This window comes from Anopheles coluzzii, chromosome 2, assembly GCF_943734685.1.
Source record: "Anopheles coluzzii chromosome 2, AcolN3, whole genome shotgun sequence".
In the NCBI taxonomy this organism is placed as follows: Eukaryota; Metazoa; Arthropoda; class Insecta; order Diptera; family Culicidae; genus Anopheles; species Anopheles coluzzii.
This window is the reverse complement of record NC_064670.1, coordinates 118,433,616-118,456,420: the sequence shown is the minus strand read 5'-3', so window position 1 is coordinate 118,456,420 and position 22,805 is coordinate 118,433,616. Positions and strand designations below refer to the sequence as shown.

Below are 22,805 nucleotides of genomic sequence, written 5' to 3'. Positions count from 1 at the left end.
GGTAGAGATGGCCTCTCCAGTGCAACCAGTGGGTACGGGTGCGGTGCCGGATTTTGTGGCGTTTTGCTGGTAAAGTGATCGCGACGCGAACGGTGTACGATCGTGTGATTATTCAGTACATGTTGTTCGTGTCCCGCCTGTGTGCACATGCTGGTGGGAGCCGATGCAGCCGACGCACCGTGTCAAATACCGGTAGCATGCTTTTAAACGGCAGAACTAATTGCACCCTGTTGCGTTTAATCACACACACACACACACAGACAAACACTCGCAGCGTACGTACAATTCGGGGATCTTTTGGCTGGGCTGGGTTTGAAGGCACGGGCTATGATTGTGGCACACCCGATTGTGGCTGACAGACGCTGGACGGAGAAATGTCCTGCGGGCTGAGGCAAAGATGCACGTTCCCACATTTACACACCATTAAGCGGGAAGCGGGGCGATTACAAGTGGATCGTTTTGATGCGTTGTTTATTGATCATTACAGGAATGATTCTTGCCCATTACATTAGGACTATTGATGGTATTGTTTCGAGACAATAAACTATCAACTATAAGTGTGTATTTGAGCAAACAATAAGACAAAATAATTTCTTATAAATTACTGTTTGCTTAACGGTTATTTTGTTTTCAAATTCGCTTTTGCTCTCCAGCGTCAAGAGAATAATACGCCTGAAAGTATGCAACTGGTAAATATTTTGGGAAATCCTGTATTGTTTGTTGTTGTTGTTGTATTTTTAACGATTTTATTTCACAATTTAAACGAGTGAAATAATTATTGAGTTAAACAAAAGTGCTTCAAAGGTTGAAATTAATATTTTTTGGACAAATATTAAAATACCTACCGCATGACAAGCTTATAACTTAATGATCTTATTAGTGAAAAAAAAATTCTACCACTTTTTTAATTTTCTAGAGCAACCACCAACCTTAAAAACCTTTCCGAATGAACAGATAAACGCTTCCACCAATCATTTTCACTAATTTACGAAGACCCACATGAGCAACCTTAAAATTAGGAAGAGAAAATAACGATCTACCCGAAACATCAATTTAAAACTGCTCGAGCTTAAAACCTAGTGAAAAATCTACACAAACACCTTTTGCTTCATACAGAGTGCCCAGATCTGATATCTGTATTCCTACCGATTTTTGATATGCCTACCGATTCACAGATGACCACGCTAAAATTGCCGATTTTTCATTTATCCTTTCATTTATTTATCGACGTATAATATAAGACGTGCGATTTTTTTTCAATCAGCTGAATAAAACAAAATTCTAGCTATGTATACCAGTTTAGTAGGAACAAGCTCAAACGTATGTTTTTTTTATCGTTATTGCTATGTTCAACTTACCAATTGATGAAAATACAGTCATTATCCGATATACGCTATCGTACGGGACCAAGCGCAATAGCGTATCTCGAGTTTTCGCGTATAGCGGATTCCTATGGAAAAATAGTTTACACTACCAGTTCGAGGGTTGAAAAATATCGCCACAGAGTTTTGCATTCAAGTTTTTTGTTATAAAATAGGTATCTTTTGCACAAATTTAATGCAAAATGCAAAAAGAACATTAAGGAAATTCAAAAAGAGCATAAAATATTTCAAAAAATTAAAATATTTGCAAAAAACACACGGAGCTGTCAAATTTAGAGGAATCGCGTACTGCGAATTCGCGTATATCGAGTATCGCGTACTGCGGATAATTGCTGTAATCGCAATATCAATCGAAATAGCTGCTGACAGCAGATACGATAAAATTGCATTCTGAAAACTACTGATAACATTTTGACGCTCCTACCGAAAACCGCCCACAAAATCTGGCCACACTGGCTCCGAAGCCGTCGTTGTCAAATTTGACAGTAGCCAGCAGAATCGTGATTTGTTTACAATTATCCCCCTGTGCAATTTGCGTGTGTGTTTTTTCCCAACTAAAAACTGCGTTTTTGCCAATTGCACAATAGAAAGTGATCGTGATAAGCAATAGGAACGGAAAGTTCTACAACTAAACACCCACCTGCACCAGGGTTTGCGCAGTAAAAGCGAATACACTGCCGTGCACTTCCTTCTTCTACGGTACAATTGAGCGAGACGTGCAGTGTCCCACAAGGGGTAGGGGGCTGAGACGTACACGGTGGCTACGGAGCAAAACCACAACATCATCGAAATACGCAAAACTACACAAAATCTGATGCGTTTGTGTTTGGCCGCGGGTGAGCGAAACAATACGGGTTGGTGCAATTGATTTGAACACAAACCACGACCCGCGTCAGTGTGAGTGTGCGTGCGCGTGTTTGAGTGCAAATAACAATCAACGGCATCATTACTAATTGACCTTTCCTTTCCTTACATTCCTCACTCCGTCCACCACCCACCAATCCTTAGCCTGCCTGAGTCGAACGGAATCGACACGAGCGAGAGAAATTTAGCAACCGCAACCGAACTACCTACGTCATCCCAGGCGAAAGGCGCGCGCGAAACGCGAATTTTCCCTCGACACAACAAAAAAATGAAAGTCATCTGCACGCAAGTGTTCAAGTGCCTTCTGTCCTTTCTGCTGCTGCTGCTCTTCATCCTGTTTAGCTTCGCTTCCCGCGTTCTCTTTGTCTAATCTTGGCCGGCCGGGTGTGGTAGCGGCGGTGGCAAAATCACCCTTTCCACCGAAGAACCCGTCGTTCAAACATCAGCTGTTTTTCAGCCCAAACCGTCAAGGTTCGACGTACTCGCGGGACAACATCGACGAGACGCACCACGCTAAGGTCATTTGTGCCGTATCTTATCTCGGTGCCCCCGGCACAAAGAGTGTGCCAACGAAACAAGCTGCGCGAGCACCCGGAAATCATCTCGCTGCGGATCAGTGGACGCGATTAGGTCGCTGCGGAAGATTTAGCGGAAAATTGGTACACACCCGCGTGTGCAGCAGCATCTTCTTCCCACTGGTTTTTTTACAATGGTAAATGGATAATGCTTACACCAACACCACCGCTGTGTGATAATGCACCCCTCCGTTACATGCATTCCATGAGTCATCGGATGCGTCGTGTCGTTTGTTGTTCTTGGCCTTTTTGTTTGTTCCGTTTTGTTCCCTCTTGGTCGGTATGTTTCTGTGTGTAAATGTGGCGGTTAGCATATGTGTTAGACTGTAGTATGTGTGTGTGTGTGCGTTTATTGGTTCCCATTTGTAAATACCCCTGCACCTTATCACCTTCGAAGCGCAATTGAAACACTTGCTAGCTCTTTGGCTGGGTTGTATGGGTGCGGTCATCAAGGCGCGCAGAGCAGCAGGCAATAGGAAGTGTGTCTAGTCTTGTACGGCTTGTAAACAAAGGTATTATCAGCACGGGAGGGTTTGCTCGTTTATGCTAAAAATCGTTGTTCATGTTGTCGCACTGTTGCCGCAACATTGAACATTTGTGTTGAGTTTTGTCGCACTGTCCATTCAATCTCCACATTGTTGTCGTTTATTATCTTATTTTGTAATGTAAGGTTCAGTTGGTAGTGTGGTCGAATTCGGTAAAAGAACAATGTTTCAACATCATTACTCATGTTCTGTACAATCAACTTAACAACGCATATTTACTATCAAATTCCAATAATCGTGTTAATCCATTCCAGCTCACCCTTAATGTGGCAGTAGCCGTTGCGAAGCATTCCCACATGCTTCCCGCAGTATAATGGCAGAGGAGGATGAGATTCGAACGGCCGTACACTCGTTCTACACCATCCAGCAACAGCAGCAGCAGCTGCAGCAGTCAGCACACACGCCGGTCGTCCATCACCCTTTTATGATGCACGGACCCCGGGGGTACGGCAGTGGGCCACCGATGAATGCGCTCGCCAGTGAGTAGGAACGCTTGCACAAACTTACTTGCCCTTACATCGCTTAATGTGTTGTAATGTTTCGCTTCTTTCACCGCAGTGACACGATCGCAATCGCACACGGTGAATCTGCTGAGCGAAGACTTCATTGCCGGGTACATGGAGCAGGGCCGCATGTCGGTCGTCCGCAGGTTCTTCTGCCTGTTCGTCACCTTCGATGTCGTGTTCATCTCGCTGCTGTGGATCATCTGCGTGGTGGTGCGTTTGCTTTGCGAGCCATGAGCTTCACGGTGAAAGGGGGAAACGTTCTCACTAGTGAAATGCTTTGCTTTACCGCTTTAGATTACCGGCGACAACGTGATCCATGCACTTCAAACTCAGGTCCTGCACTATACGGTCTACACATCGCTGTTTGATGTTGTAATTGCTGCCCTCATTAGGTTTATCTTTCTCATACTGTTTTATGGGCTGCTGAGCATCAGCCACTGGCTAGTGATAGCGGTAAGTGTGGATTGCGATTAGCGCTCCCAATGCCGGACGGTGGGATCACTAGCGAAATATTAACATTAACGTCCGTTTTGTATTTTTTTGCAAATCTTTTCCTTCCAGTTATCTACAACTAGTTCCTGTGCATTTCTTATTAGCAAAGTATTTCTTTACGATGTAAGTAGAGCGTATTTAGCTGTCTTTGAAGACCAAAAGGACACATTATTAACCTTTCATTACATTCCAGTGGACTGCTACACCACAGCCGGTGTTCGAGGTGCTTTTGATAGTGGTTTCGTTTGTGCTAGCGTGGGGCGAAGCATGGTTTTTAGACTGTCGCGTGATACCGCAGGAGCGATATGCGCGAAACTATTTCGTTGGTGGGTATACAAGTTTTGCTAGATGGGGTTTTGAGGGGAAAAAAATATTAATACACTATTAAAACATTCCCAGCAATCACCAATCCCGGTTCGATGGATGCACGCACCCCGTTGCTGGATCCATTCCTAAGCGCAATGCAGGCGGGCAGGACGGAAAGCATAGGCAACTTCTACTCACCGTTCGACTCCATTCACAACAGCGACGACGACGACGATGAAGACGAACAGGTACGACGATGGGGAAGGAATGGTGGTTGTGGTAGAGCCATACGGGCAAAGATCAAACGATGTATTGGCGTGGTTTTTAATTACCATGATTCAATTAGCATCGTGTGCAGAACAAGAGCGAAAGATTCCCATTCATCGTTCAATCGCTTCTCAAGGCAAGATTGTACGCTTGGGGCTTGGGGAATCTCAAAGTAGTACTTCCCGTCTGGATCAACCGTTCAGTTCGTAAAGCAAGCCCGTACGAATAGGTTCGCATCGCTAAAAAAAAGGATGAAACATTTCCTGGCCAATCTTTTCCAAAGGCGAAAGCAACACGCCAACGGGTGTGATGTTGTGGACCGATCGGCTTCGATCGTGGTCGAAAATGCGGTCGTTTGTAACTTTCTCGGTACCCTGCGCACGCTGGTGGAGGTAACATATATTATTGTAATGCAATGTAAAGCAGCGATTTACGCAATCCCGAGTCGTGACGCCACACGGTTGACATTGAAAAGATTTTGGGCTCCAGGTCAACGAGCGCAATCGACAATTCAGATTCAGGAGTGGTCGACAGTTCGCCCGATCGAGTGGGATGGGAGAAGTTCTAGAAATCGGGATCGGCATATTTTATTCAAATTTAGTTTGTTCCCCCCCCCTTATGCGTATATAAAATCCGACCTGGCGGCTGTTCGATGTAGATTGATGGAGATCAGTTCGATCGGAGGGTTTGGGCTGTTCGGATGTCGCAGGAGATGTTCAGAACGTGTACAGTGAAGTGATTGATTTTTGTTTGTGTCCTTTGGCTGTCTCACACGCTATGCAGGACGACGAGTTCAAGAAGATGGGCACGGAGTGTGTGCGGAAGGCGTACATGCTGCTCGAATCCGACGGGTGGAAGATCGAGAAGGTAACCGCCAAGGGGGACACCATACAAAGCTGCCAGCAGGAAAAGATTGGCAAGATTTACAAGCTGACCGCGAAGATTCACTACCCCGCCCGGAAGCTGCTGCAGGAGCTGTTCTACAAGATTGAGGACGTGCCGAAGTGGAACCCAACGCTGCTGGAATCGAAGATTATTCGGGTAAGTGCCTTAACAAAGCTGCCTAGTGATATGGATCCCTGTTTGATTTCTTTTCTTTTTTTTTTTTGTTTTCTCAGAAAATCGATAGTCACACGGACATTTCCTACCAGGCCACGATCGGCGGTGGTGGCGGTGTGGTCAAGTGTCGCGATTTCGTGAACCTGCGCTGCTGGCATCTGTGCCGCGATGGGCGCGTCATCGAGGGCGTCGACATCCTGCCGAACCCGCTGATCAATCTTTCCCCCGTGACGGAAGAGTACGAGGGCAACGGGTCGGTCGGAGGGCAAAGCGACGAGAGCGGGGAAGAATCGTCCGTCGGTAGCATCGGCAAGGGGGACGTTTCGGGGCGCATCCCAGCGTCGAAATCCGTACCGCAGATGAGCCAATCGCATGGCGAGCTCAAAACGGACGGACCGACGGCCGGTGCTGCCGATGGTAGTGAACAGAAAGATAAGACTGCATTTAAGACGCTCAGCAAAAGCTTGGGCGCCCAGGACTTTGCGACCGGTGCGGGCGGCGGCGGTGCCGTCTCGGACGAGAATGAGGACGTGTTTTCCGACGCACTCACGGACGATCAGGAGGGAAAGGCCGCGTCGGTGAAGCCGGTGGAGGGGAGTGCGAAAAAGAAGCGGAACGCGGCACGCGAGGAAGCAGAATCGACGGCAAAGTGTAGCAACGTTTACGTGAGCGCAGCGATCAGTATCGACTATCCCGGTGCGCCACAGAACACCAAATACATTCGGTAAGGTGGATGCGCTGTGCAAGGAGAAGGATTTATTTCACTATTGGCAATCATTTTGCGTCTATTTTGCAGCGGAGAAAACAAGGTGTCATGTTGGGCGATGCGGGAGCTTGAAAATCAAAAGGATCACTGCATCTTCGAGTGGCTGCTCTGCTTGGATCTGAAGGGCTACATCCCCCGCTACGTGCTAGACACTGTAAGTAGGAGACCGGATGATACCAAAGAAGGACGAAAAGGCGGTCTAATTTTCTCCATTTCCCTCCCCCCCTCAGGCCTACACAACGCTAATGCAAGACTACATGACCTACCTTCGCAAGTACGTCGCCGAACTGCGCAAGCAAGGAAAAGTGCCTGGTGGCCCCGAGTCCACCGCATAGAGCGTGCAGAGAACGAGTCGAGGGAAGCAGTCGACCCTGTTCGGTCCGCATCGCCACGCATCGCCACTTCACCCCGCATCACTTCAAAAGTCATTCGAATTTAGGCTAGCTTTTATGACGTTTTATCCATCTATTTTCGTTCCCGTTTCGCTCCCACAGCCTGCGCGGGGCTCCTCATTGGAATGGTGCTAGGAAAGTTGCTGTCCATTTCGTTTTTCGCTACCAAGCAGCAGTATGAAAGAATGCTGTCATCCTGTGTATTGTGTGCCGTCGCATCCGTGCAACCGTGCTGGAGAATGAGATTTTTAGTCAATTAAAAGAAAAGGAAATGACGAATACAGCACTGCCCATGGAAAACAAGATCAGCATTAGTTACTGTACCGCATGTAGCGTATATTTTCCGTTCCACTTGAATCCACTCGCAAACGGACTGAGTACCGCTGCATTAAAAAAAACACAAAAATCGTAAGAAAATCCTAACCATTTTCTAACAGCGAAACGAATCAATTAATCTTCCTCCTACGTAAGGCAAAAGTCAGCATTTAGTTAGCAACACCTCAAACATACCGACCCGAAAAACCTGTGTGAAATGGAACCTTTTTGGATACGCTATTCTGTTGCCGAAGGCGGGGGAATCAGTCCTATCTCCACCGCAGACGTCATTTCTGATCGGTATTTTGCTGTTATATTTTATTGTGATATGGAATAAAAGATTTATATTTGAGCGCGTAATTAAAACAAAAATGGCTTAATTCTCAGTGTTACTGAAGCACGTTTTACTGATTAGGTAGCACTAAAACATTTTATTCCGGAATAGAACGTTTACATGAAACCAAGGCCTTCTCGCAGCCCTGCTCTGCACACGTGGCACAAACTGTTTTTGATCATTTTTTTTGTGTGTGTTTTCAAACTTGTTCTTGGTCCTCATACGCAAAACCACGTGTGTTCAAATCCAAAATCCGCTGTAGCTGTAGCTTATGTTGCAAGTAGTCGTAGAAGCACATCAAATCGTTGAGCGGGCGGTCTCTGTCCGGTCTGTCTCTGCGAAGGTAGGAGCTTTGCTTTACTTCTGCTCTTGCGTAAACCAGCTCTGGCAGGCTTCGGCCGCAATCTCGCACATGGTGGACAGGACCTTCGCATTTCCCTCGTAGTCTGTGACACATTTCGATTAGAAAAGGATGTCGACTTTTTAGAATGTAATTGACCGTAGCGACTGTTGTGTACACACTTACCGACGGAGTTACCGTTGCGCTTGCCGAAGATGCTACCGTTGAAGGGTGGTTTCCGGTAGCCGGCCTCGGCGTGACCGCTCAGGGCGAGAACGACCAGCAGGACGACAATCAAGCTACCGAGCACTTTGAACGCGGCCATTGTATTCTGTTGGTTGCTGGTTGGTTTGCTGGAGTTAAATATGTGACCAAGACGATGCTGCACTGTGGCTGGTAAGATGCTGTGTTGCCGGATTGGAAAGCTGATGCCAGATGACTGATGCCATTGTTCGGTGTCGGAACATCTTTTATACGAAATTTGTCTTGCCGGCCAGCCAGCCAGCTCAGCATGTGTCGATGTTAATGTAAAATCCCAAAACAATTCGCAAACCCATCAAAACGCCCGGGTACGCGGCGCGAATGCAATTAGGGGTTAGAATTTATTCAATTAATTACACCAACATGAACATCATCATGTCCCTGCGAAGGGGATTTGCAACCCGTTGCGTACGGATATGCGGGCGCTCGTCGCGCGCGCCGTTAAGTGAGTGAGTGAGTGAGTGTGACACCGTTTTTAAACAACGTATCCTATTACGGTGCTTTTCGTAGCTCGGTTGTTTGGAAAACAGATGTAAAAGTCCTTTTAAACAACAAGCTTTAATGTGTTGTGTTAGGTAATCCTGTAAGAAAGCGCAGAAAGTGAGGAAAAAACGCTTCACATTTTAAAGGTCAAAGTTGTTCGATTTTTTCCCCCACTGGCTTCTTCCCTACCTAACGGTGGAGAAGGACATAAAGACTGCGAAACGTTCCAAATGTTTCTCGTGAGCCCTACCATCGGAGTCGAAAATCGATCGTGAAGACATTCGTAATTATTTTCATGCTAGCAGCAGCAATGGGGAAGTTAATAATTTAGGACATCCGCGTGTCACGCAAAGGATAGTATAATGGTGGACCCCGTGTAGTGGCCCCCGGCACTGCCCGAACCCATCACGGCTGACCCACACCGTTAACTAAGCCTATTCTATTTCGCTTCTTGGACTGTATAGATTATACCGGAAAATGTGAAAGTATAAAAATAGAAAGACAAATGATGTCCTTTAGATGGGAAAGGGGGGACGTAAAGCCTACAGGAAGGAACCAACCTGACACAATGAATCAATCAATATTTACGATTGTGACACCACAATTTTGGTGTGTGTGTGTGGATTATTCTTTCTCTCTATTCCATTTTTGATGGCTAGCCACCGAAAGCACGCCACAAGTCAGCATTGGGCCGGTGGTTCAGTTCCTCATTCCGAAGCGCACTCCAGCGCAGAAAGAACTCTGATGAGGTGTGTGTGTGTGTTCTCTATCAATCAAACCATCATCCAGCCAGAGGAAAGAAGTGAGGGGAGAGAGTGTGAGAAAGAAGGGGTGTGAGTGGGTTTGTAACCATTATTCATCCCTGCTGAATGGGGATCCGCATAAACGAACCACATAAAAACCCATCCCCTCCCAAGCCACAGCCACCCCAACGGGAACGGGGGAGCAAAAGGCACCCATCCCCCATCTCACTCCAGAAAGGTCGTCGCAACGTATCAAAATGTATGGAATTATCATTAGCGCTGCATGCAACAGTTCTGGTTGGTGTGGTATGCCACGGGTTGCTGCGGTGCACCAACTTCAAGGGAACAAGGGCGGAACATACACTACTCTGCTACTGTATGGGGCCGGGGTTCCGTACCGTTAGGCCGCTGGCGGCAGATCCACGGGAGAGCGGCTGGGTCAGTTTTACCCCGACAGTCGAGTGTATTGGTCGTTAAGTGTGGACAATTTGCTCGCCCGGAGAAGAAAGAGGCTCCACAGTTGCGTAGTGTGGCGCTACCTGGATGGTAATTTGAAGTGAGGCTATTAAACACGGAAACGACGGGGTGGGTTTTTAGGTTGTTGCTTTTCCGGCCCCTGTTTGTGGTAGAAGGAAGAGGGGGTGGTGTGCGATCGGTGATAAGGCCATTCTGCAGATACAAGCATTATTTTGGGTAAGTTTTCCAGCATAAAGCATCATTTTTTATTCACTCATTGATGATTGCACAATATTACAATATCTTGAACGAATTTCATCATTTTATAACACTAAACATTAAGCTACATACCTACATGTAAGAAATATATTTAAAAAAGGGAAAAAACACTCGGAAAATGGGAACTGGAATAAGCCTTGAAACCCTGAAATTAAACAAGAACAAACGGCACTATTAGCTTCACACAAAAGACCGGCAATTGCATCTGTCGCGTCGGGATGTAGCGTGTTTGAATTTCGTGTCGGTTTTCAATCGCTTTCATCATACCCGCGCAATCGTGAATGGTGCAATGATTGTATGGTTTTTGGGGGTGTTGGTTCTGGTGAGATATTGTTTTGGATCTTTTTTAATATTCTTTTGCAAATCGATTTTAAACATGATATTCAAACAACTTTAAGAATTACAAAATGTTAATCCAATTGGAACATTAAATAAATAATAATAGATGTGATATCAAAGTTGTTGCAAATAGTACTTTATCTAAATTGAAAATTAAACATAACATTAAAACATAAAAAACAAACAAGTTGCCTTAGCCTTTCAACATCACTTTTCACCTTACACGCGAAAGCCATCGTTCCACTGCTGGAGCATAGTGAGCGGGCACCATTAAAAAAATGCAACCAAACGGCTATTCAGTAGGGATGGGTATACAGACAACACTGCTGGTACTGGTTCCAGACTATTCCGAAGCTGCTACCGCATGTTGACCATTCCGATAGTTCTGATGGTTCCGAATGATTACGGATGATTCTGGATTCCATGGAATCGGAATCGCAGCCTGGTCGGAATCGGATTGGAACCGTGGGTGCGTTCCAGTGAACCTATCACGACTACCCAGCTACCGTAATCGTCGGATAAGGATTATTGCAGCACAAGTAGAGCGAACAAGAGTTTTATTTTAGTGAATAATGCTCTCAATTGCTCGATTCTAATTTAATTTCGATTATTTATTATAAAAAATAAATCGTTCACTTTTTACTTTTTATATCACGTAAAATGCCTTGAAACAGATGTACATGCTAGTATCAATTGTACAGTGCGTAATCATCTATGAGGAGGCCCGTGGGGTGCTCCCCATCACTCCATGGAGCTCCACATCATCGATATAGCTCTGCGAGCTTCTGTAGCTCCGCGTGCTCATTGTAACTCCGTACGCTAAAAATGAGCTAAGTACGCTCGTAGCTCACAAGTTGATGAGAGTAGAGTTCACCCTATGAATCTTACGTTCCTTGCAAAACGCTGTTTGATATGCGGATTGAGAAAGCGAGAGGGAATAAAAAGTAAAACGAGAGCAATGGAAAAAGAAAGGAGCTAAAGAGTAAATTTGAGAGAAAGATAGAGAATGACAGGGAAAGAGTAAGAAAGAGAGACATAAAAAAGTGAAAGAAGAAGAAACATGAAGATCAAGAGAAATGGGAAGATATGAATGTAAAGAAAGAGATAGAAAAAAGCAATATGGAGAAAGCGGAAGTGAAATACCATAAGGGAGAAAGTGGTAGATATAGTGAAATATGAGATAAAGTGAGAAAGATAATCAGATATAGATAAATAGAGAAATAAAGCAAAAGAGAGATGGAGAGAGAAAGTGAGAAGGGACTTAAGAGAAAATGGCAAGAAAAAGAGAAAGATATATAGATAGATATAGAAATAGAGAGAGAAAGAGAGATTGAATAAAGATTAGGACACGATAGGATGCGAAAGAATGATGTGAAAACAATGTACGCGTAGCAAAGCGATAACAAAGAGTCAACTTTACCAAATCTAACTGAAGAAAATATCTCTTAAAAACTCAAACCTCTCTAAACGTATAAAATACCAAGCGAAATATAAAGTTTGCTAGTATATAAAAAAGTATATAAAATTTTAAATTTGCGCTAAGAGCATTAGAAGTTTGAGATGCATTAGAACATCAAACAACATCACAAAATCAAAAATTCCATACATTCTTCTTTTTAACTCCTATTTCTCTCCTTCTCTCTCTCTCTCTCTCTCTCTGTCTCTCTTTCTCTATATCTCTCTCTTTCTCTCTCGCTCTCTTCTCACTGCTCGATCCGGTAAGCCGGTTATGGCCGGCAATGATATACAACTCACACTCTCTCCCGAATCGACCCCCTTATCGGACGTTTGTCGGGCGCGTGCCATAAGCCTCCGCTCTCTCTCGCTCTCCTTGCCTAGCCGAAAGCCATGGTACTTCACCCCATGGTACGACCACGCGGGCCAGTTCGATCTCGGCTCATTCCGATTTGAACGCATCGGCGGTGCGGTCGCTCTGCCCGGTCCCGTCCGTCCGTCCGTGTGTGTGCTGTGTGCGAGTGTGTGTGTGCGTCTGTGTGCAGCGGCGCGAAACTTCGGTAAGGGGGTGCATGCTTGAAGCAAAACTGCCACCGTTGCAGCGGGTTGTGTCGTGTAAAGGTGCAATGCGTTGCAGCAATGTAGAGGTGTCGGAAAGGCAGAAGCAGAACTCTGTGTTATTATGCGGTCTGAGGAGACAAATGTGCATGTCTCTTGGTTGGGAGTAGCGGATTCGTTTGTTGGCTGGATGACGGTTGGAATTTACATATGGCGCACACACGTGCAGCAGAGGGTTTTTCATCCCTCAATGTGTTCCATTTTCTGTGTATGTGTTTATTACGGTGTATTATGTGGAAAAATGAAATTTGTCGCTAAGGCGTTACAGTGCTCTGCTTCGTTACACAGTGCGCCAAGAGAGAGAGAAAATCATTCGAGCTAATTCATAACGATCTTCGTTCGGCGATGCAGATGAAGCATGAATCTAATCCATTAAGCATTCGAAATGGGGTGGGCGTTTTGTGATAGAGTGTGTGCTTGTGTGTCTGTGTGTGTATGTGTATGCATCTCGTATTCTCAGAGAGATGAGAATGGAGAGGAAACTAGAAGGAATTGGTAAAAATAGCTTCACCATGAGGCAGGATAAAAATATCTTCGCCCGACCCTGTCGATCTCCTCAAAGCCGCATGTGATCTCACGCAGAGACAGATCTGTGCAGCTCTAGACTCGAGAACAGAGACTTATCGAGGTTTACCGAACATTTCTCTAGATGCTGGAAACAAATAGAGAAAACGGAGAGAAAGTAAACTTGTTCCCTGAAGTGTCTGGAACGAGCGAGAACAGAACGAGGGTGAAGGAGGTGGGAACAGCAACGAAAGAACACTCTCAGCTGTGACGATCATTTGAGCAAGATCATGTTGGAGTTTGTTCTGAGAAACATGAACCTCACGAACGTTCGTTGATGTGACGCACACTGCACCGCATTCCAGCCAGTGGCAAGGCAATTAAAACCGATTAAACCCGTAATGTAACGCTTAAGGGACAATGTAACAGCACTGGCCTACAAGCGTTCTGGAGGCTAGGGGCATAACAAAGGGCCGCCGCAACAACCGCCACGAATCAACACAGAAATGTTCCAACAAAATTGAACTGTTTCGCTGTTCCCTTCTCGAAATACTTCGAACTCTACGAACACACCCCGGCAGTGCAGTTCGTTATCAGCGTGGCATGGCGTAAAGCCGGACACTGGTACCAGCTTTTTGATAGCGTGGCGGAATCGGTACTGATCTCTTGAACCCCGCATGGGGCAAGGTGGCGAAAAGTTCATCAGTGTTGTTTGCTGCTGGTGCGAGTTGCCATCAGCAAAATCCGATTTCCTTTCAGTGTGTGTGTGTGCCTGTGCCTGTGTGTGTGTGTGTGCAGCGGCGTTACGTAAGCGTTACCAGAGCACGGGAAGTAACTCCCGCACGGTTCAATTATTGCGTGCACGACGCTGCCCGTGCGAGAAGGCTGCCCGTATGCTTTTCGATGATGACGATGATGATGATGACCCGGTCACGAACATTTCGCGCCATCGATAATTAGACGCGATCGATTTATATCGAAGGCTGGTGGGGCGGTGTGCATTTTGGGGTCGAAATCTGGACACAGTTTATTGACGATGCGTTGTGGGGTGCGATGGTTTACCGCGATAGACAGAGGGGTGTGTGCTTCTGCACGGTACAGGCACAGTACGTAGCATTGTTTTGCTATTTTAACACAAATAAACTGGATTTTGTTGACCGTTTCTATCGACACCCGAGCTAGCACACTTTAAGTGGGGTGCCACTCGAGACTCGAGCCGAAGGTTTTGGATGATCCTGTTTGAAGGCGCGACATTGGACAGACCGATTCTCTGTTCTGTGTGTTTAGTGTCTTCTTTTCGGCGGGAGTGTGAATTGAGTGTGAATTATTATACTCACAGGCAGAGAGAAAAAAATGCCATAATTCTGGACATCAAAGACAACGTTCCAGTGCGCATATTGTATGATCGATGCAATTGCCTTTGCCCCTAATAAAAAGAAAGGTCCCATTCCCATCTGTTCAAATATTCAAAGGTGGCACATGTGGCGCGTTCCCTTACGGATTTTCGGAGCCCGAGTTCTGTTATCGCGATGGTTTGGAAGGGGCCGATTGCATAGTTGGTGGAACTGCTCAAACACATAGCGCAGCATGATAAGCAAGAACTATCTCACATTCACACACACAAACAGAATACCTGAGCCAACGCAAGAGACCAACTTGTTGTCTGGATCATTCTTTGGCGTCTTTTTACATAAACATGCAGCTCCAGCAGAGAAACCTGTTTGAAAAAGGTTGTTTTTTTCTTCTTCTGCTGTTTGTTCCGTTGTTTATAGTTCCTTCTTCTACCAATGCGTCTTACCAAAAAAACAAGAAGAAAAACGTTACTGTTTGTTCTTTGTTTATTTAAAAAACTCTCCATGTTCACGTGCTCCTCTTGCGCTTCGTTTATATTACCAATTCGTCACAGACGCGCAAAGACGTTGCGAAAAGGCTGGAGTGTACCCGGTAACTCTGCTACATGCACACGATCACGTAGCCCATACGTTCGATTTATGCGCATACCTTGTGCGATCCGGCCCGACCGACTCGGGAGTCGGTTTGGAAAGCTGAAGCCGCAAACTAAGCGAAATATTATCCACCATCGTCGTCAGTAGGAACGCCTTTGTTTGCTGTCGCGTCGAGCCGGTAATTGCAAAACAACAAAAAAAACTGTCACGACCAACTGATCCCATGCGCGGAGCTTGTCTACGGGTCAATATTGAAGCGTTAGTGCACAAAAATCGGTGAAAATGAAACCCCTCAGAACTTACTCATCCAACTGCGCCAGTTTGCGCAATGACGCAACGCCTACGCCGAGAGCTGAGGTTCATCTCCACACGTGATTATTGACGCGCGGCACCAGCATGCAGAGCTCGATGGCGCAATGAATGAGTTGCGGCTGACGCGTGTTGCTCTTCCGCATCCGTCCGCAGCGCAGACGGATTGGGAGAGTGAGATAAGTTTCCGTGCGCGCGCGATCCAAACCGAAACCGGCAACCCTAAAATTAGACGCCGGCGTGCTTCAATGCGGCCTGCCGTACCAGATGTCAGTTGTCCGACAGTCCGAGCTACAAGGACGCCTGTATCCTGGCGCTCTTGTGTCGCGCGTTGTTACCGGTTCAGTGCCAGGTTCGGCCGACCGACCGGTCGGGAAGAATTTTTGACAAACGACCAAACCGAATTCTGCATTGCGTAAGCCGTTCAGGTGACCTTTGGCGATTGGCAATGCGAGGCCGCGAACATGAGAGGATCGATTTTCAGGACGGGGAGGAGATACGAGAAGATGATGATGGTGCTTTGCTCCCTGATGATGGAGTAAAATTGACGTCAATTTGCAGTGTTCGAGCGCCACACCGACCTCTCCCGTTGGCTTCATTCCGTTACCGTTGTTTTGGTCTGTGCAGGGGGATGTGGCGCATAGCAGGGCCCCCCGACCTTGCCCTGATGGTCATGAGAAGGATGAATATTTTTAGAGTATTATATTACACGCTAAACATTCGAACAATACGCCTACCCTGAGGTTTGGTGATGAAAACGAGATGTCTGTTGCGCGATCGCGATTTTGTGCGCAAATTGGACGCAGGTGATCCACACTTGACACCTGGGAGAGATGCACCTACGCTACCTCAGCAAAAAAGGGCAATGTCCATCTCATCGCGTAATCACGAGATAACACTTATCACTGATTCACTGATTTGCAAAGTTATTGCAAAAAAGAAGATGCATTTTTGTACCATGATTTGAAGATAGCGCTTACTGTCCGTATGGTTTGTCTTATCAAACACAAGCTGAAAGTACGCGGGGTGTGCTAATTCCACAACTAAGCACCGCTCTTACACGTTCGCTACAGTAATCGCTTCTTTATCAGTGTGTATGTGTGTGTGTGTGTTTGTTAATCTTTATCCAGTCTTACTGGGGGTTAAGACAAAACCAAACAAAGCCGTCTAAACCGAGCCTCCAGAGAACCCCGTTGAGCTTTATGTCATCATGCCCAAGATCTGACGAAACATTGCGACTTTGAAGGTGTTGAAATGTGGAGCAGAACATACCAGCACTAACAAAATACGCAGCTTCAGTCAGTAGTATGCTTCCTGGACCAACTACGCAGTGTAGTGCTGAGGGGGGTCTTTCATGTCGCTCTGCAAAATGCTGATAGCGTTCCAGCCTTATCAGCCCAGTCTTGGGAACGGCCGGAATGACTGGAACGTTTTCGTGTGGAGCACGCACTCCCATTCCGTACGGTCGTTTTACTTACAAGCTTGTAAATAATGCCGTGATTAGAGCGGCCTGTACCTTGGTCCCATAGGTCAAACTTCAAAGTATCGAACGTGCAAACGTCCCTTAAAACGGAGGACAGTTTTATCTCGCGTGCGCGTTAACGCTGCATAGTGCCAGGTGTTGACTGTTCCACGCTAAAAGCAAACGAAACCCGAATCCGGAAGCCTTTACTTTCGATTTCTGTTCACATTGCTGAAGTTTTGAACGCTTTCGCGTCATGGGAAACCCGTTTCGCTTGTGAGCAACGAAGAAAAAAAGGCAATCTTGCCAACTCCCACCTGTGCCGAACGGGATTCTTGAGCGGGAACTGCGGGCGCGTGGATTTCATTACCATGCAAATCCAAGCGTCGCGCCTGGAGCTGCGGTGTTGTCAACTGGTCAAACTGATGCCAAACTGGTTTTTCAGACCCCATGCACAGATGTGCTTACGGTCAAGTTCAGTGTCGAATCCAATGTGGTGGCTCGAGGGTTTAACACAAAAAAGCCAGTAAATAGAGAAGGCATTCATGCAGCTCCCGCGCTTGTGGCTTTACGCCCTTTTTAAATCCCCGCACAGTAGTGTTGGAATGATAAGACGGAAAGGTCTTATCGACAACCGGACCTACTTCAAAGCGTGTGCCAATGTGTGTCCCGGGGCGAATAAATGTTGTGATACGGCTTCATGCGTTTGAAACGAGTACGTCAAAATAGTTTCCAGAATGTTGTTCCACTACTATGGCAGACACTTCCGCGATCTTCATGCACGATCGATCGATGAGATGTGACAGGGTGTACCGAAGTACGGCTCGGGTTGTCAATTGCGTTGCGATGCTGGGCTAGAACTTGTTCTAGTAGCTGCTCAACACTTGTGCCGGCTGAGTCATTTGCCAGTTGCAAATGGCGTAATAAACAATGATCGTCGACAGTTGCTACTCCCACTGCAAAGATTCCTCCCGTTCGACAGCATCATTAAGAAAGACGTCATCGTAGAATACTTCAAAAAACAAGATATTTTTTTACACAGTACATTTAAATGTTCTCTGGAAACCGACTTCAATCCAACCTTGAAGACGCTCAGTTTTTGTTGCCTTCGTTACCAACTTGCGCACGGCAATTGCGGCAAGAATGTAAATTTGCCCTGCACCGATAACCTTTCCACCGACCTGGACGCTCTTGCGATACGGCTTTTTAAAGAAAACAGACGCAGCAACAAAAACAAGTCCCTTCAAAAAAAGGGCAACGTCCTGCCAGCAAACGATCCCGAACCCCGAAACGAAAAGCCCTTCGATGTGGTATCGTGCAGCAATGCGGGCCCTGTACACGGCCGTCATTACGATTCTACCATAATTGACGTGTGTGTGTGTGTACATCGTGAACAAAACGGGCCTCCGACCATTTAGAAAGTGCATTCCGGGCTGGTTTTTCGGACGCAGAACTTAATGATTGTTGTTAATATTAATAACTCTTTCCCCATTACTCTTTACCTTCCCATTTCTTCCAAACACAGAGCCACCGTCTTGTGAAATCATATGGTCAGCTAAGGTGGGCCCTCGAACAGCAAGATGGCCGATCAGAAGGAACGCGATCTGGAAGAGGCGGTTGCGATGTAAGCAACCAAAAGCTGCACCCAATTGAACTCAATCGACGATTGATTAATGCTTGACTTTCTACTGCTTTTCTTTGTAGGGAAGCGGTAGCGGCTCCACGTGTCGGGTGCTGCCGGCGGACGATGAAGTACATCGGTGCGTACTGGCGCTCGATGGTAGTCATCGTTGCGCCAATGATTGCGTCGCTCGTGTTCCTGATCGACACCACGCCCGCCTACCGGTGTATGTTTGTCGTGCTGACGATGTCACTGTACTGGGTGACGGAAGCGTTACCGCTGCCCGTTACGTCGATGTTACCGATCGTCCTGTTCCCGGTGCTCGGTGTACTGGAAACCGATCGTACCTGTATGATGTACATGAAGGAAACGATGCTGATGTTTATCGGTGGTATCATCATTGCGCTTGCGGTTGAGTACTGTAATCTGCACAAGCGTGTCGCGCTGAAGGTGATCTCGGTGATCGGTTGTAGCCAGCGGCGCCTCAACTTTGGCCTTACGGTGGTAACGATGTTCGTGTCGATGTGGATTTCGAACACGGCTGCCGTCGCCATGATGTGTCCAATTATGCAGGCCGTGCTGGAGGAGCTAGAATCGGTACGTTTCCAGGTGCTCCCAAAATGATTAAAAGCTGAAATTAATTGAGATTCTTTAAAAACTTCCAAATCCCAGCAAGGACTGTGCCAGATGTACGAACGCAGGAAGAAGACGGGCGAAGAGGAGGGCATGCTCGGCAAGGAGAAGGTGGACGATGAGTAAGTTGTCAAACGATCGCTCCTCGCAGCACCAATTCCAAACGTGCTAATTCACGCAAACCTTTGCCTTTCAGCACCCCGCGGCCAACAAAGACGACCCTCTGCTACTTCCTCGGCGCTGCCTACGCGTCCACGCTTGGCGGCTGCGGTACGATCGTCGGGTCCGGCGTGAACCTTACCTTCAAGGGTATTTACGAAAGTCGCTTCCCAACTGCACCCGGTATCGATTTCCCGAAGTTTATGTTCTACAACGTTCCGGGCATGTTGCTGTACACGTTCCTCACCTGGGTTTACCTGCAGTGGCTGTACATGGGAATGTTCAGGTAGAGCAGGGCTGGCACGTGACTTCCCGTCCGTTTCTGATTAGGATGATTGACAGAGGAACCTTTTGGCTTTTTTTGCATTATTGCCCAACACAGACCCAACAGTCCCGAAGCGAAGGCAGCTGACATTGGTGCGGAGGGTGAGGCGGTGGCGAAGCGTGTCATCGAGACACGATACAAGGAGCTCGGACCGATGACGTCACACGAGAAGAGTGTCGCTTTTCTGTTTATCGTTGCCGTGGTGCTGTTCTTTACCCGCGAGCCAGGATTCATTACCGGTTGGGCTGACGTGCTGAACACAGTGTAAGTGTAGATCTGATACGGAAAGAGAAAGCATTAGAAAAAGATTGTATTTAAATGTTTTTTTGTTTGTTGGAACATTACAGCAAGATCAAGGATGCGACGCCGGCGATGTTCATTGTGATAGTGCTGTTCATGATACCTGCCAACTGGCGCTGTCTGAAGTTCTGCCGCAGCAATCCAGGTAGCGAGGGAGCATCAATTTCAAGAGACTTCATTTATCAAACATTCATACTAATCTTATACTCTCTTCCAGGACGTCTCCCAACGGAAGCCACGCCCGGACTGATCACCTGGAAGTTCATCAACCAGAAGGTACCGTGGAGTCTTATCTTCCTGCTCGGCGGTGGCTTTGCCCTGGCTGAAGGTGGCCGCGTATCTGGCATGTCCGCCCTGCTCGGTCAATCACTCGCTGGACTGAAGACGCTTCCTCCTTTACTACTCCTGTTCGTGGTGTGTCTGACAGCGCAGACACTGACGGAGTTCACCTCGAATGTGGCCATCTGTAACGTCATTCTGCCCGTGCTCGCCGAAATGGTACGTTTGAGAAGATTGATACCTAATGCAAGCATTACATCTAATTGCTTTACAAACCCTTCTTATAGGCGATTGCGATCGAAATTCACCCCCTGTATCTGATGTTCCCGGCGGCTATGTCGTGCAGCTTTGCCTTCCACATGCCAGTAGGAACGCCTCCGAACGCGATCGTCGCCGGTGTCGGCAACATTGCGATCAAGGATATGGCGGTGGCCGGCATCGGACCGTCGATATTCACGCTGCTCGTCATCTGGGCCAGCTTCCCGACGTGGGGTGCCGTCGTTTACCCCGAGCTGGCGACCTTCCCCGACTGGGCACGGCCCGTCATCACGAACGCGACGCTAAACTAAAGGGGAACACAGTGACATAGTCTAAATTTGAGTTGAAGATGCATCCTTCTTATTTCGTTTTCACATACCGGCAGATTGTGTAATGTACTTCGGATTCTAAGTGCGGCTTGGTACACGTGCGTTATCCATACATACATATATTTTTTTACACATCTTACGTTAGAACACGGTGTACCAAAACATGTGCCAAAAGTTTGCCAAAACCTGAACTGGAAGCAGGAGATGAGTTCAAGCTGGAAGAAAGGGCACGCAAAAAGCAAAAACAAGCAAGAAAAACGAGAGGAAATGCATTTATTGGAATAACTGCCACTGGTATGCAGGCGCCAGCAGAGCTCCGTGATGCATTTTCAAACCCCGAAGTGTTTAGTTCAACAAGACAGCGAATTTGTGCAAATCAATTGATCCTATGGGTTTGGTGTACTTACCAGTCCCCCTGGAATAAAATCCTGAAGTAGCGCTGCCCTGATAGGCCGGATGGTTAAACATTTTGTAAGCGAAGTCTTCCAGTGTATGTGTGTGAATTAGTGAGTGAAAAGTAGGATGAATTCCGGCCAGAGGGCAGCATCAGCAGTAGCAGCAGCAAACGAGAGAACAATGAGCTACTTAGTGTAATGGCGACTGAGAAGGGAACAGATTTTTATTGTTCTTTTCACAAATCCTAAACAACTAAACCATCAGACCAGGAAGACATTAGTTGGAATGTGAAGAGAGAAAGAGAGAGAGAAAGAGAGAAAGAGGGAAAGAATTATTTTTTCTTATGTTTTTCGCCAATAGGAACAAAGTAAAAGGAAAAAAACGAAAACAAACTATGCAAACTATGAAACAGAAGCGGTAGAATGTAGAGATAATAAATAAATATACGATTATTGTTAACTTATGTTGTCGATTCTTTTCAAGGTGTGGATTTTCTTATGTTTTTTAGAGACTTTTAGCTTTCTAGTACTGTGGCAGTAGTATACTATATTATACCTCACTAATACGGGAGAAATTTGAAATGAAGGCCAACAAACAGGGAATTAAGGACCAAATTAATTGATTGGGATTCCTTCTCCCAATTCTTCTCTATGATGTGCGACAACCTGCATTCCTGCATATGAGGGTCTTGGGCACAAGGAATGTGATTTGTTTTTTACGTCCTTTTACCTTTTCCTTTTATCTTTTGTTAGATGTCATCTCATTTTTCATTCTTCTCATTTAGAATTCATCTCAGGCCAACAGATTCAACATTAAATATCTACACATACAATCTATCAAGAGCTGTTTAGTATTTGTGATACATATTTGGCCCTAGCACGAATGCCTTTCATCGAAATTCACTCTTCAATTTCAGTTTTTTGTTATCGATTATTCAAAGATTCGTGCGAAAAGTTGTTTGTCATGAATTATTTATATTTATATTCACAAATTGCATTCATTGTTTTCGAGTTCCATATTATGTACTTATGATGAGTTTTGATGACATTTTTTACCAATTCATAATATCATAGATAAGATTTTATAAAATGAAAATGAAATAAAAGAGGTTTCGAGAGATAAAATTCTTGAATAGTCTTTCTATATAGTAAAGGGGCACAATACAGTTCATTATGACCCTACCCGGGAACGTCTGCTCTCCATGCTATGAGCGGTTCTCCCAACGCGTATGTCCCTTCAGGAAGAACTACGCTAGTTATTCTCTTCTTAGCTCGCTGCAGGACTCTAAAATGGACTCTCTCTTGGAATGGTCGTTACTTGGGACAACAACATCTGCTCTGAAATTCGAAGACGCATAGTGCAGGAGAATAGTGCTAGAATAGTTTTCTGCTAAGATTTTAAAGTCTTCGAGAACACATCAAATATGAGATATATTGCATACTGATTCGTTCAGTGGTCTTCTAACAGTCTTGGGCCCTCCGAACTGAGGATGAGTAACGATGCCGGA

At 46.2% G+C, this 22,805-nt stretch overlaps 3 protein-coding genes across 3 annotated transcripts; 2 read left to right on the top strand and 1 right to left on the bottom strand.

Moving 5' to 3' along the window:
- Positions 1-1,883: 1,883 nt before the first annotated feature.
- Positions 1,884-7,196, top strand: LOC120947424 (steroidogenic acute regulatory protein-like). Its single transcript, XM_040362750.2, has 12 exons — positions 1,884-2,279; positions 2,391-2,958; positions 3,621-3,845; positions 3,925-4,082; positions 4,167-4,325; positions 4,434-4,487; positions 4,558-4,690; positions 4,764-4,918; positions 5,721-5,978; positions 6,056-6,720; positions 6,793-6,916; positions 6,993-7,196. The coding sequence occupies exons 3-12, from the start codon at positions 3,680-3,682 to the stop codon at positions 7,095-7,097; spliced, it is 1,977 nt and encodes a 658-aa protein (XP_040218684.2). The 5' UTR covers positions 1,884-2,279; positions 2,391-2,958; positions 3,621-3,679; the 3' UTR covers positions 7,098-7,196.
- A 138-nt stretch (positions 7,197-7,334) lies between these two features.
- Positions 7,335-8,642, bottom strand: LOC120947427 (neuropeptide SIFamide). Its single transcript, XM_040362752.2, has 2 exons — positions 8,330-8,642; positions 7,335-8,249 (listed from the first exon to the last, which is right to left on the bottom strand). The coding sequence occupies exons 1-2, from the start codon at positions 8,466-8,468 to the stop codon at positions 8,161-8,163; spliced, it is 228 nt and encodes a 75-aa protein (XP_040218686.2). The 5' UTR covers positions 8,469-8,642; the 3' UTR covers positions 7,335-8,160.
- A 3,947-nt stretch (positions 8,643-12,589) lies between these two features.
- On the top strand, positions 12,590-21,757 carry LOC120947426 (protein I'm not dead yet-like). Its single transcript, XM_049607872.1, has 9 exons — positions 12,590-12,719; positions 18,524-18,622; positions 18,703-19,216; positions 19,292-19,374; positions 19,449-19,697; positions 19,794-20,000; positions 20,084-20,181; positions 20,254-20,534; positions 20,603-21,757. The coding sequence occupies exons 2-9, from the start codon at positions 18,579-18,581 to the stop codon at positions 20,882-20,884; spliced, it is 1,758 nt and encodes a 585-aa protein (XP_049463829.1). The 5' UTR covers positions 12,590-12,719; positions 18,524-18,578; the 3' UTR covers positions 20,885-21,757.
- Positions 21,758-22,805: the final 1,048 nt, after the last annotated feature.